This window comes from Tachyglossus aculeatus, chromosome 3 (assembly GCF_015852505.1).
Source record: "Tachyglossus aculeatus isolate mTacAcu1 chromosome 3, mTacAcu1.pri, whole genome shotgun sequence".
Taxonomy (NCBI): domain Eukaryota; kingdom Metazoa; phylum Chordata; class Mammalia; order Monotremata; family Tachyglossidae; genus Tachyglossus; species Tachyglossus aculeatus.
This window is the reverse complement of record NC_052068.1, coordinates 56175758-56188435: the sequence shown is the minus strand read 5'-3', so window position 1 is coordinate 56188435 and position 12678 is coordinate 56175758. Positions and strand designations below refer to the sequence as shown.

The window sequence follows — 12678 nt, the reverse complement described above, 5'->3', positions numbered from 1 at the left end:
TCAGAATTTCTAAGTATTCTGGACAGTTCTGGGTGGCTTAGGGAATGTTTACCACCTCTGTTGTACTGTACTCTCTCAAGCACTTAGTAATAATAATAATAATAATAATAAGAGTATTTGGTAAGCACTTACTATGTGCCGAGCACTGTTCTAAGCGCTGGGATAGATACAAGGTTATCAGGTTGTCCCACGTCGGCCTCACAGTCTTCATCCCCATTTTACAGATAAGGTAACTGAAGCCCAGAGAAGTGAAGTGACTTACCCAAGGTCATACAGTTGACAAGTGGTGGAGCCGGGATTAGAACCCACAACCTCTGACTCCCAAGCCCAGGCTCTTTCCACTGAGCCATGCTGCTTCTCACTTTGCTCTGCACACAGAAGTGCTCAATAAATGCCATTGAGGATGATGACGATAGATAATTACCACTTTTCCAATTGTTAGTCTAGACCCGGTCTAAGCACATTAGCTGAACTACTGTTGAATTTATTAACAATAGTGATAATTACTTGTTAAGCGCTTACTATGTGCCAAGCATTGTTCTAAGCACAGGGGTGGATACTAGCAAATCGGGTTGGACACGGTCCCAGTCCCACACAGGGCTCACAGTTTCAACCCCCATTTTATAGATGAGGTAACTGAGGCACAAGGAAGTGAAGTGACTTGCCCAAGATCACACAGCAGACTAGTGGCAGAGCCGGGATTAGAACCCATACCTTCTGACTGCCAGTGACGTTGATGATGGTGGTATTTGTTAAGCGCTTACTGTGTGCCAAGCACTGTTCTAAGTACTGGGTTAGATACAAGGTAATCAAGTGGTCCCAAAGTCTTAATCCCCATTTTACAGTTGAGGTACCTGAGGCACAAAGAAGGAAGTGACTTGCCCAAAGTCACCCGGCTGATAAGTGGCAGAGCCGGAATTAGAACCCATGACCTCTGGCTCCCAAGCCCGGGCTCTTTCCACTAAGTCACGCTGCTTCTCTAGTACGTCAAGGCTTGTTCACACAAAGCCACTTCAGTAGCTTTCCAGCGTGGCTCAGTGGAAAGAGCCCGGGCTTTGGAGTCAGAGGTCATGGGTTCAAATCCCGGCTCCGCCAACTGTCAGCTGAGTGACTTTGGGCAAGTCACTTTACTTCTCTGTGCCTCAGTTACCTCATCTGTAAAATGGGGCTTAAGATTGTAAGTCCCACATGGGACAACCTGATCATCTTGTATCCTCCCCAGCGCTTAGAACAGTGCTTTGCACATAGTAAGCGCTTAACAAATACCAAAATTATTATTAATATCATCCGAACAGACTGATTAAGGGCTGTGACTGAGATGAAGATTCAATGTTATCCTGATTTTGCAATTCAGAACATCCAGATAACTGAGTGGCCATTTCAAATGACTTAAAGGAATAGATGACTACAGGGGTGGTTACAATGTGTTTAGCCCGGATTTTATATTTAGTAGCAAGCTGGGTTTTTGCTGAAGATATATTTTAAACAATTCCTGGGGTTTCACACTAGTTTGCAATTTGTACAAACATCTCAAAAGGGCAGATCCTACACGCCAGGGATTCTGTTGTATTGAACTCTCCCAAATATTAACAATAATAATAATAATGGTAATTATTAAGCTCTTACTATGTGCAAAGCACTGTTCTAAGTGCTGGGGAGGATACAAGGTGATCAGGTTGTCCCACGGGGGACTCACAGCCTTAATCCCCATTTTACAGATGAGGTAACTGAGGCCCAGAGAAGTGAAGTGACTTGCCCAAAGTCACACAGCTGACAATTGGCGGAGCCGGGACTTGAACCCATGACCTCTGACTCCAAAGCCCATGCTCCTTCCACTGAGCCATGCTTTTTCCCTGCATGCTAAGTACAGTGCTCTGCACGTAGTAAGTGCTCAATAAATAATAATAATAATAATAATAATAATAATAATAATAATAATGGCATTTGTTAAGTGCTTACTATGTGCAAAGCACTGTTCTAAGCACTGGGTGATACAGGGTGGGAGTCGGTGGCAAATGAGTGGAGGAGCTGGGAGGAAGAATAACTAATCTGATAAAGAAAATTACCCATCCACGGTGCATCCAAACTAGTGCCATTATAGCCAATATTGGTAGGCCAGCCCTAAAAGTATTTGCAAATGGGATTCATTCATTCATTCAATCATATTTATTGAGCACTTACTGTGTGCAGAGCACTGTACTAAGCGCTTGGGAAGTACAAGTTGGCAACATCTAGAGACGGTCCCTACCCAACAGTGGGCTCACAGTCTAGACGGGGGAGACAGAGAACAAAACAAAACATATTAACAAATAAAATAAATAGAATAAATATGTACAAATAAAATAGAGTAATAAATATTAAGAGCTTACTATAAGCATTACTATAACTATAAATGGGATGATATTCCTTCAATTGGAAATAATAAAAGAAATGAAAATGCCCTCCCTTAAAACAATCATGTAGCTCTTCTTATTTTACAAAACTTATATTAGCTTAAAAAACACTCCAATCATGGCCTTAGAAGACCAATTTCTGTCATTTAACTTATACAAGCAGTTTTCCTACAACACGGAGATTGTTGTCTTCGTGAACCCCATGTTAAAGAAAACTCATTTTAATTTTCATCCCGGGTCAGATTGCCGCACACACGCACACAATGGTTTCTTCCAAAACAGCGTAACGTCTGTCCGGACAGAGTTTGTGCCCTAATTTCATCATTGCATTCCATTCAAAATACGCTGTCAAAACACACTTCACGGTTAATGGACTGTATGTCTCTCAATTTATGGCAATCAAGCAATCAGTGGTACTTATTGAATGCTTCCTGAGGGTGGAGCGCTGTATTAAGTGCTTGGGAAAGTTCAGTGGAATTAGAAGACATCAAACTTGCCCTCAAAGAGCTTATATAATCTAGTGGGGAAGACGAATACTAAAACTATTTATTGACCGGGAGAGGAAGGACAAGGGGATGTGAGTGATTGCTTAATACGGTTTGCACAATGTCTACAAAAGTGTTATGCGTGCTATAAGTACACACATAACAATAATAATGATAATAATGGTACTTGTTAAGTGCTTACTACGTGCCAGCACTCTTCTAAGCGCTGAGGTACGTTCAAGTTAATCAGATTGGACACAGTCCCTATTCCACCCGGGGCTCCCACTCTTAATCACACTCTCGGGTCATGGGTTCTAATCCCAGATCTGCCCGCTGTCTGCAGTGTGACGCTGGGCAAGTCACTTCACTTCTCTGGGCCTCAGTTGCTTCATCTGCAAAATGGGAATTGAGACTGTGAGCCCCAGTTGGGACAGGGACTGTGTCCAACCCGAGTTGCTTGTATCCATCCCAGCGCTTAGTACAGTGCCTGGCACATAGTAAGCACTAAAAAAAGCCATTATTATTATTACTGCTATTATTATTATTATTATAGGTAATAATAATAAGGTAAGAGTGACCAGGCCAAGGTCACAGAGCAGACATGTGACAGATCTGGGATTAAAGCTAGAAAGACCGCCATCCTTTGAGTCAACCGGGACTGTAGGAGACATAGCTGTGCCGGCAGATAACTACATGATAAGTGGCAAATTAATAAAGTTCTGTGAGAAATAAGAGAATCTGTAGTGTTCCCTCAGCACCACGCAGAAAAAGCACCACAAAAATTCAAGGACTTGTCATTAATACGGTTATAAAGTAGAGGAAGGAAACAAAGCCTTGAAATGACACCGTTATTTTCACTCCCAGGCCTGGGCTGGAAAAAGGGACTGCAATCCTTTAAGAATCATGTTATATTAAGTGGGGGAAAATCAAACAAGCGAAATGCATTCACATATGTAAATGACCGAGATCAATCAATCAATCGTATTTATTGAGCGCTTACTGTGTGCAGAGCACTGTACTAAGCGCTTGGGAAGTACAAGTTGGCAACATATAGAGACAGTCCCTACCCAACAGTGGGCTCACAGTCTAAAAGATGGTTTCATTAAGTACTATCCAAGGCACAAATGAATTCTGCTAATTCTAAAAGTCAAATACCCATCATCACCAAATATTTTCTGTAGGACACTGAAGTCATCTCTGGGGACTTTAAAATCAGTATATTTACATCACCAATCTCTTGAATTCACTTGTCCCGTGTTAAGAAGTTAATACAATTTCCAATTAATTGACTTCATAGTCTTTGAGGACAAGGAACCTGTTTCTTACTTCTGCTGCAATGTATTCTGCAAGGTGCCTGGTACATTGCTTATCACTTAGCAGGCGCTCAATAAATACACCGCATAAAAATGTCAACCCAGATTACAAGGCCTGGGTAATCCTAGAAAGACCGCCATCCTTTGAGTCAACCGGGACTGTAGGAGACATAGCTGTACCATCAGATAACTACGTGATAAGTGACAAATTAATAAAGTTCTATTTTTGTGAGAAATAAGAGAATCTGTAGTGTTCCCTCAGCTCCGTGCAGAAAAAGCACCATAAAAATTCAAGGACTTGTCATTAATACGGTTATAAAGTAGAGGAAGGAAACAAAGCCTTGAAATGACACCGTTATTTTCACTCCCAGGCCTGGGCTGGAAAGAGGGACTGCAATCCTTTAAAAATCATGTTATATTACGTGGGGGAAAATCACACAAGCGAAACGCATTCACATATGTAAATGACCGAGATCAATCAATCAATCGTATTTATTGAGCGCTTACTGTGTGCAGAGCACTGTACTAAGCGCTTGGGAAGTACAAGTTGGCAACATATAGAGACAGTCCCTACCCAACAGTGGGCTCACAGTCTAAAAGATGGTTTCATTAAGTACTATCCAAGGTACAAATGAATTCTGCTAAATCTAAAAGTCAAATACCCATCATCACCAAATATTTTCTGTAGGACACTGAAGTCATCTCTGGGGACTTTAAAATCAGTATATTTACATCACCAATCTCTTGAACTCACTTGTCCCGTGTTAAGAAGTTAATACAATTTCCAATTAATTGACTTCATAGTCTTTGAGGACAAGGAACCTGTTTCTTACTTCTGCTGTAATATATTCTGCAAGGTGCCTGATACATTGCTTATCACTTAGCAGGCGCTCAATAAATACATCACATAAAAATGTCAACCCAGATTACAAGGCCTGGGTAATCCTAGAAAGATCGCCGTCCTTTGAGTCAACCGGGACTGTAGGAGACATAGCTGTGCCGGCAGATAACTACATGATAAGTGGCAAATTAATAAAGTTCTATTTTTGTGAGAAATAAGAGAATCCGTAGTGTTCCCTCAGATCCATGCAGAAAAAGCACCATAAAAATTCAAGGACTTGTCATTAATACGGTCATAAAGTAGAGGAAGGAAACAAAGCCTTGAAATGACACCATTATTTTCACTCCCAGGCCTGGGCTGGAAAAAGGGACTGCAATCCTTTAAAAATCATGTTATACTAAGTGGGGGAAAAAATCACACAAGTGAAACGCATCCTCCCCATCTTACCGCCTTCCCTTCCCCACAGCACCTGTATATATGTATATATGTTTGTACATATTTATTACTCTATTTATTTATTTATTTATTCTACTTGTACATATCTATTCTATTTATTTTATTTTGTTAGTATGTTTGGTTTTTTTCTCTGTCCCCCCCTTCTAGATTGTGAGCCCACTGTTGGGTAGGGACTGTCTCTATATGTTGCCAATTTGTACTTCCCAAGCGCTTAGCACAGTGCTCTGCACAAGGTAAGCGCTCAATAAATATGATTGATGATGATGATATGTAAATGACCGAGATGGCTTCATTAAGTACTATCCAAGGCACAAACGAATTCTGCTAATTCTAAAAGTCAAATACCCATCATCGCCACATATTTTCTGTAGGGCACTGAAGTCATCTTTGGGGCCTTTAAAAATCAGTATATTTACATCACCAATCTCTTGAATTCACTTGTCCCGTGTTAAGAAGTTAATACAATTTCCAATTAATTGATTTCATAGTCTTCGAGGACAAGGAACCTGTTTCTTACTTCTGCTGTAATGTATTCTGCAAGGTGCCTGGTACATTGCTTATCACTTAGCAGGCGCTCAATAAATACACCGCATAAAAATGTCAACCCAGATTACAAGGCCCGGGTAATCCTAGAAAGACCGCCGTCCTTTGAGTCAACCGGGACTGTAGGAGACATAGCTGTGCCAGCAGATAACTACCAATCAATCAATCAATCAATCGTATTTATTGAGCGCTTACTGTGTGCAGAGCACTGTACTAAGCGCTTGGGAAGTCCAAGTTGGCAACATATAGAGACAGTCCCTACCCAACAGTGGGCTCACAGTCTAAAAGGGGGAGACAGAGAACAAAACCATACTAGCAAAATAAAATAAATAGAATAGATATGTACAGGTAAAATAAATAGAGTAGTAAATACGTACAAACATATATACATATATACAGGTGCTGTGGGGAAGGGAAGGAGGTAAGATGGATATAACTACATGATAAGTGACGAATTAATAAAGCTCTATTTTTGTGAGAAATGAGAGATTCTGCAGTGTTCCCTCAGCTCCACGCAGAAAAAGCACCATAAAAATTCAAGGACTTGTCATTAATATGGCTATAAAGTAGAGTAAATATTTGGTGATGATGGGTATTTGACTTTTAGAATTAGCAGAGTTCATTTGTACCTTGGATAGTACTTAATGAAACCATCTCGGTCATTTACACATGTGAATGCGTTTCACTTGTGTGATTTAAAGCAGAGGAAGGAAACAGAGCCTTGAAATGACACCATTATTTTCTTGGAAAGTATCTGAGTGTTTGTAACCACATCGGCAGAGAATCCCTCCTTTTGGGGGACTCTAAAAGCTTTTATTTTCAGAACACTAGGTCACCGTTTACAAATATACAAACTTGAAAATCTGAAACCCTATTCAACACAGAAAGAAAGGCATGAGAATAGGCGTCCCGACTCAAGTTCTAATTCCAGCAATCCATTTACTCCGTTGTTATTTATTGAGCGCTTGTTGTGTGCAAAGCACTGTACTAAGCGCAATACCACCGGTCTTGTGTGCCATAACCGCTGCGCTTCAGTAGAGCGGCGCGGCTCAGTGGAAGGAGCCCGGGCTCGGGAGTCACAGGTCGTGAGTTCTAATCCCGGCTCCGCCGCTGGTCTGCTGTGTGACCTTGGGCGAGTCGCTTCACTTCTCTGGGCCTCAGTTCCCTCCTCTGGAAAATGGGAGTGAAGACTGTGAGCCCCCCGTGGGACAACCCAATCACCTTGTAACCTCCCCCAGCGCTTAGAACAGTGCTTTGCGCATAGTAAGCGCTTAATAAATGCCATCATTATTATTATTCAGTGCCCTAGTGTGTAAAATGGGGAAGGCTCTTGCTAACTCTTCCATTGCGCCTCCTTGTCGGACAGGGACTCTGTCCAATCTATATGTTGCCGACTTGTACTTCCCAAGCGCTTAGTACAGTGCTCTGCACACAGTAAGCGCTCAATAAATACAACTGAATGAATGACCTTGAATTTAACCCAACTCTTCCAAGGTGCTTACCACGTAGTAATACCTTATAATAATAATAATGGCATTTATTAAGCACTTACTATGTGCAAAGCACTGTTCTAAGCACTGGGGAGGTTACAAGGTGATCAGGTTGTCCCACGGGGGGCTCACAATCTTAATCCCCATTTTACAGATGAGTGAACTGAGGCACAGAGAAGGGAAGTGACTTGCCCACAGTCACACAGCTGACAAATGGCAGAGCCGGGATTTGAACCCATGACCTCTGACACCAAAACCCATGCTCTTTCCACTGAGCCACGCTGCTTCTCATATTAGATCATGTTATCATTATTAAAAGCTTTAGAAATTTCTGAAACACTATGCTGAACAAACTTCTCCCATATTCATTCATTCATTCAATTGTATTTATTGAGTGTTTACTGTGTGCAGAGCACTGTATTAAGCGCTTGGAAATGACTGAAAGCTTGTTGTGGGCAGGGAACATTTCTACCAACTCTGTTCATTCATTCATTCATTCAATCGCATTTATTGAGTGCTTACTGTGTGCAGAGCACTGTACTAAGCACTGTACAGACACATCCCCAGTCCACGCTTCCCCGAAGCACTTAGTATGGTACTTGTTAAGCGCTTACTATGTGCCAGGCACTGTTCTCAGCATTGGAGAAGTTACAAGGTAACTGGGTTCCACACAGTCCCTGTCCCACCTATGGCTCACAGTCTTAATCCCCATTTTACAGAGGAGGGAACTGAGGCACAGAGAAGTGAAGTGATTTGCCCAGGGTCACAGAGCACACAACTGGCAGTCGGGATTAGAACCCACGACCTTCTGATTTCCAGGCCCGGGATCTATCCACTAGGTCACACTACTTCTCTTAGTACAGTGCTCTGCACACTGTAAGCGCTCAATAAATACCATTGACTCATTCAGTCAGTCGTATTTATTGAGCGCTTACGGTGTGCAGAGCACTGTACTAAGCGCTGCTTAATAAATGCCATTCATTCATTCAGTCAGTCGTATTTATTGAGCGCTTACGGTGTGCAGAGCACTGTACTAAGCGCTGCTCAATAAATGCCATTCATTCATTCAGTCAGTCGTATTTATTGAGCGCTTACGGTGTGCAGAGCACTGTACTAAGCGCTGCTCAATAAATGCCATTCATTCATTCAGTCACATTTATTGAGCGCTTACGGTGTGCAGAGCACTGTACTAAGCGCTTGGGACGTACAAGTCGGCGACATATACCACTGACTGATATAAATCATTCAGGCAAGTGAAACAGCAGGGAAGAAAACATTTTAGCAATAATAATAATAATGGTTCATTCATTCATTCATTCAATTGTATTTATTGAGCGCTTACTGTGTGCAGAGCACTGTACTAAGCGCTTGGGAAGTACAAGCTGGCAACATATTATAGCTATATATAAATAATAATAATGATGGTATTTATTCAGCGCTTACTATGTGCAAAGCACTGTTCTAAGCGCTGGGGAGGTTACAAAGTAATCAGGTTGTCCCACAGGCAGCAGGGTCAATTCCACGACAGTATAACTTTCCAAACTGCATATTCCTGTAGCCGGAATGTGGTTTACAAGAGCCTGACCTCAATAATCAGTCTTTTAGACTGTGAGCCCACTGTTGGGTAGGGACTGTCTCTATATGTTGCCAATTTGTACTTCCCAAGCACTTAGTACAGTGCTCTGCACATAGTAAGCGCTCAATAAATATGACTGATGGTGATGATAATCAAGAAAACGTACATACCAGTCACAGGGCTGGAGGGACCGAAAAGCTTGCAGGGAACCATCCATTCCGGCAAAATCCCAAAATCGAACATCGTAATCAAATCCACCGGTTACCAGACGGGCACCTGAAGGATCCAGGCCCAAGGCAGAAACCTGGTGTGCGGGGTGGGGGAGAGGAGAGAATATGCAACGTTAATTAGAGAGAGCTCCTATATTGGGAATCAAAGTTTTCTCACATTCATATATAATAATAATAATAATAATAATGGCATTTATTAAGCGCTTACTATGTGCAAAGCACCGTTCTAAGCGCTGGGGAGGTTACAAGGTGATCAGGCTGTCCCACGGGGGGCTCAAAGTCTTAATCCCCATTTTCCATTTTCTAGGGCCAAATTAATCAATCAATCAATCCATCGTATTTATTGAGCGCTTACTGTGTGCAGAGCACTGGACTAAGCGCTTGGGAAGCACAAGTTGGCGACATACAGAGACGGTCCCTACCCAACAGCGGGCTCACAGTCTAGAAGGGGGAGACAGAGAACAAAACAAAATAAATTAAACAGCATTTCAAAAATTAGGTGCTTTTCTTCTTATGGGCAAGTCACTTCACTTCTCTGGGCCTCAGTTCCCTCCTCTGTAAAATGGGGATAATATAATAATGGCATTTGTTAAGCGCTTACTATGTGCAAAGCACTGTTCTAAGTGCTGGGGGGATACAATGTGAGAGGAGAGAATATGCAACGTTAATTAGAGAGAGCTACTATATTGGGAATCAAAGTTTTCTCACATTCATATATATTTCTTAAACAGCCTTTCAAAAATTAGGTGCTTTTCTTCTTATGGGCAAGTCACTTCACTTCTCTGGGCCTCAGTTCCCTCCTCTGTAAAATGGGGATATAATAATAATAATAATAATAATGGCATTTGTTAAGCGCTTACTATGTGCAAAGCACTGTTCGAAGCGCTGGGGGGATACAATGTGAGAGGAGAGAATATGCAATGTTAATTAGAGATAGCTCCTATATTGGGAATCAAAGCTTTCTCACATTCATATACGTTTCTTAAACAGCCTTTCAAAAATTAGGTGCTTTTCTTCCTATGGGCAAGTCACTTCACTTCTCTGGGCCTCAGTTCCCTCCTCTGTAAAATGGGGATAATAATAATAATAATAATAATAATAATAATAATAATAATAATAATAATGGCATTTGTTAAGCGCTTACTATGTGCAAAGCACTGTTCTAAGCGCTGGGGGGATACAATGTGGGAGGAGAGAATATGCAACGTTAATTAGAGAGAGCTCCTATACTGGGGATCGAAGTTTTCTCACATTCATATATGTTTCTTAAACAGCCATTCAAAAATTAGGTGCTTTTCTTCTTATGGGCAAGTCACTTCACTTCTCTGGGCCTCAGTTCCCTCCTCTGTAAAATGGGGATATAATAATAATAATAATAATGGCATTTGTTAAGCGCTTACTATGTGCAAAGCACTGTTTGAAGCGCTGGGGGGATACAATGTGAGAGGGGAGAATATGCAACGTTAATTAGAGAGAGCTCCTATATTGGGAATCAAAGTTTTCTCACATTCATATATGTTTCTTAAACAGCCTTTCAAAAATTAGGTGCTTTTCTTCTTATGGGCAAGTCACTTCACTTCTCTGGGCCTCAGTTCCCTCATCTGTAAAATGGGGATAATAATAATAATAATAATGGCATTTGTTAAGCACTTACTATGTGCAAAGCACTGTTCTAAGCGCTGGGGGGGATACAATGTGATCAGATTGTCCCATGGGGGGACCACAGTCAATCCCCATTTTACAGATGAGGTAACAGGCTCAGAGAAGTTAAGTGACTTGCCCGAGGTCACACAGCTGACAAGTGGCAGAGCCGGGATTTGAACCCATGACCTCTGACTCCAAAGCCCGGGCTCTTCCCACTGAGCCACGCTGCTTCCCCTAAACAAATAAATGAATAAAAGGTTTTACATAGACCTGCCTAATGAACTTGTCCCAGCAATTCAAGGGCTTGGTAATCTGTCATCTAGGATCTGGTATAAGCCAAATGTTGATAAAACCAGCTCTCATGTCATCTATTTACTAAATTCAGTCATTACCAAAAATAACTTCACAACATAAAGGCAGCCAGGTACCAAATTCTTTACATATTTCTCCAATGTTTAGAGACAGAACAAATAAACGGCCCGAAGTGCGCTCAGTAGAGAGTTTATACAAACTAGAAATAAACCGCTTTATGTCTGAGAAAACGGTGGGTCCTCCAGGGCAGTAAGAACAAACTTCAAACAATAGAGATGTTGAAAGATCAAGAATCTATTGATTCGAAATGTAAGCCAAATAAGGAATCCAAGGAAAAACTGAGCAAAATATCTAGCTGTAATTCAACGACAAGGCATTCGAAACGTGTGATTTCCCCATCCACTCCCTGCACCCAAACTATGCTATGCCATATTTAATTGCAGAAATCCAATTTTTCCACAGTTTGACCCAGTATTTTGATTTCAGAGGAGAATATCTGCCTATTCATCGGGTATGTTTCTTCTCAAAATGACTTGATTTCATTTGGGGGTGCCATGAGCAGGCCCCTGGACAAAGATCTTCCATTCCTCTTCCCAGAGCGCATTTACAATGAGCTCAATTCCCTTGTAATTCAGGAAAACAGGCTAGAGGAAGTCCGCAGACGTGGTAGCAAAGGGGAGGGCTTTGCATTTCCACAGTACTTCCCAAGCGCTTAGTACAGTGCTCTGCACACAGTAAGCGCACAATAAATACGATTGATTGATTGATTGATTGATTGACTGATTGAGAACACGGGCTCACAGTGGAGGTGTGAGGTCACTCCTTTACTTTCCATTACTTTCCATATCCCGCCTCTGCCACTTGTCAGCTGTGTGACTTTGGGCAAGGCACTTCACTTCTCTGTGCCTCAGTGACCTCACCTGTAAAATGGGGTTGAAGAAGACTGTGAGCCCCACGTGGACAACCTGATTACCTTGTAGCTACCCCAGAGCTTAGAACAGTGCTTGGCACATAGTAAGCCCTTAACAAATACCAACATTATTATTATTATTACCAAAAAGGCATCGAAGGCACTTGCCATAGCATCCATTTCTTCACCTCCTCCACTCCCCCTTGACCAAATATGACTATTTTTCATCCCGATTTTCTGACATTCTTGAGACCTGCCAAGAACACAGCCTTCCTGGCTTTTCCAAGGGTGCATTGAACGGATATGTAAAATCTTGGTTCAATGGTGCCAATGCTAACTCAAAACACGTGGAGGCCGGAACAAGGGTGAAGGCTCTAGAAAAGGTAAATCTTCGCTTAGTACACTGCTCTGCACACAGTAAGGGCTCAATAAATACGATTGATTGACTGATTGATTCCTTTGGGACGAGGAACAGGTCCCACCGC

At 41.8% G+C, this 12678-nt stretch overlaps 1 protein-coding gene across 1 annotated transcript in view; it reads right to left on the bottom strand.

Moving 5' to 3' along the window:
• WDR70 (WD repeat domain 70) overlaps positions 1 to 12678 on the bottom strand; it is a 462347-nt gene that overhangs the window by 325723 nt on the left and 123946 nt on the right. Inside the window, 1 exon segment of the mRNA XM_038743389.1 lies at positions 9268 to 9401. Coding sequence (XP_038599317.1) covers positions 9268 to 9401 — 134 coding nt within the window.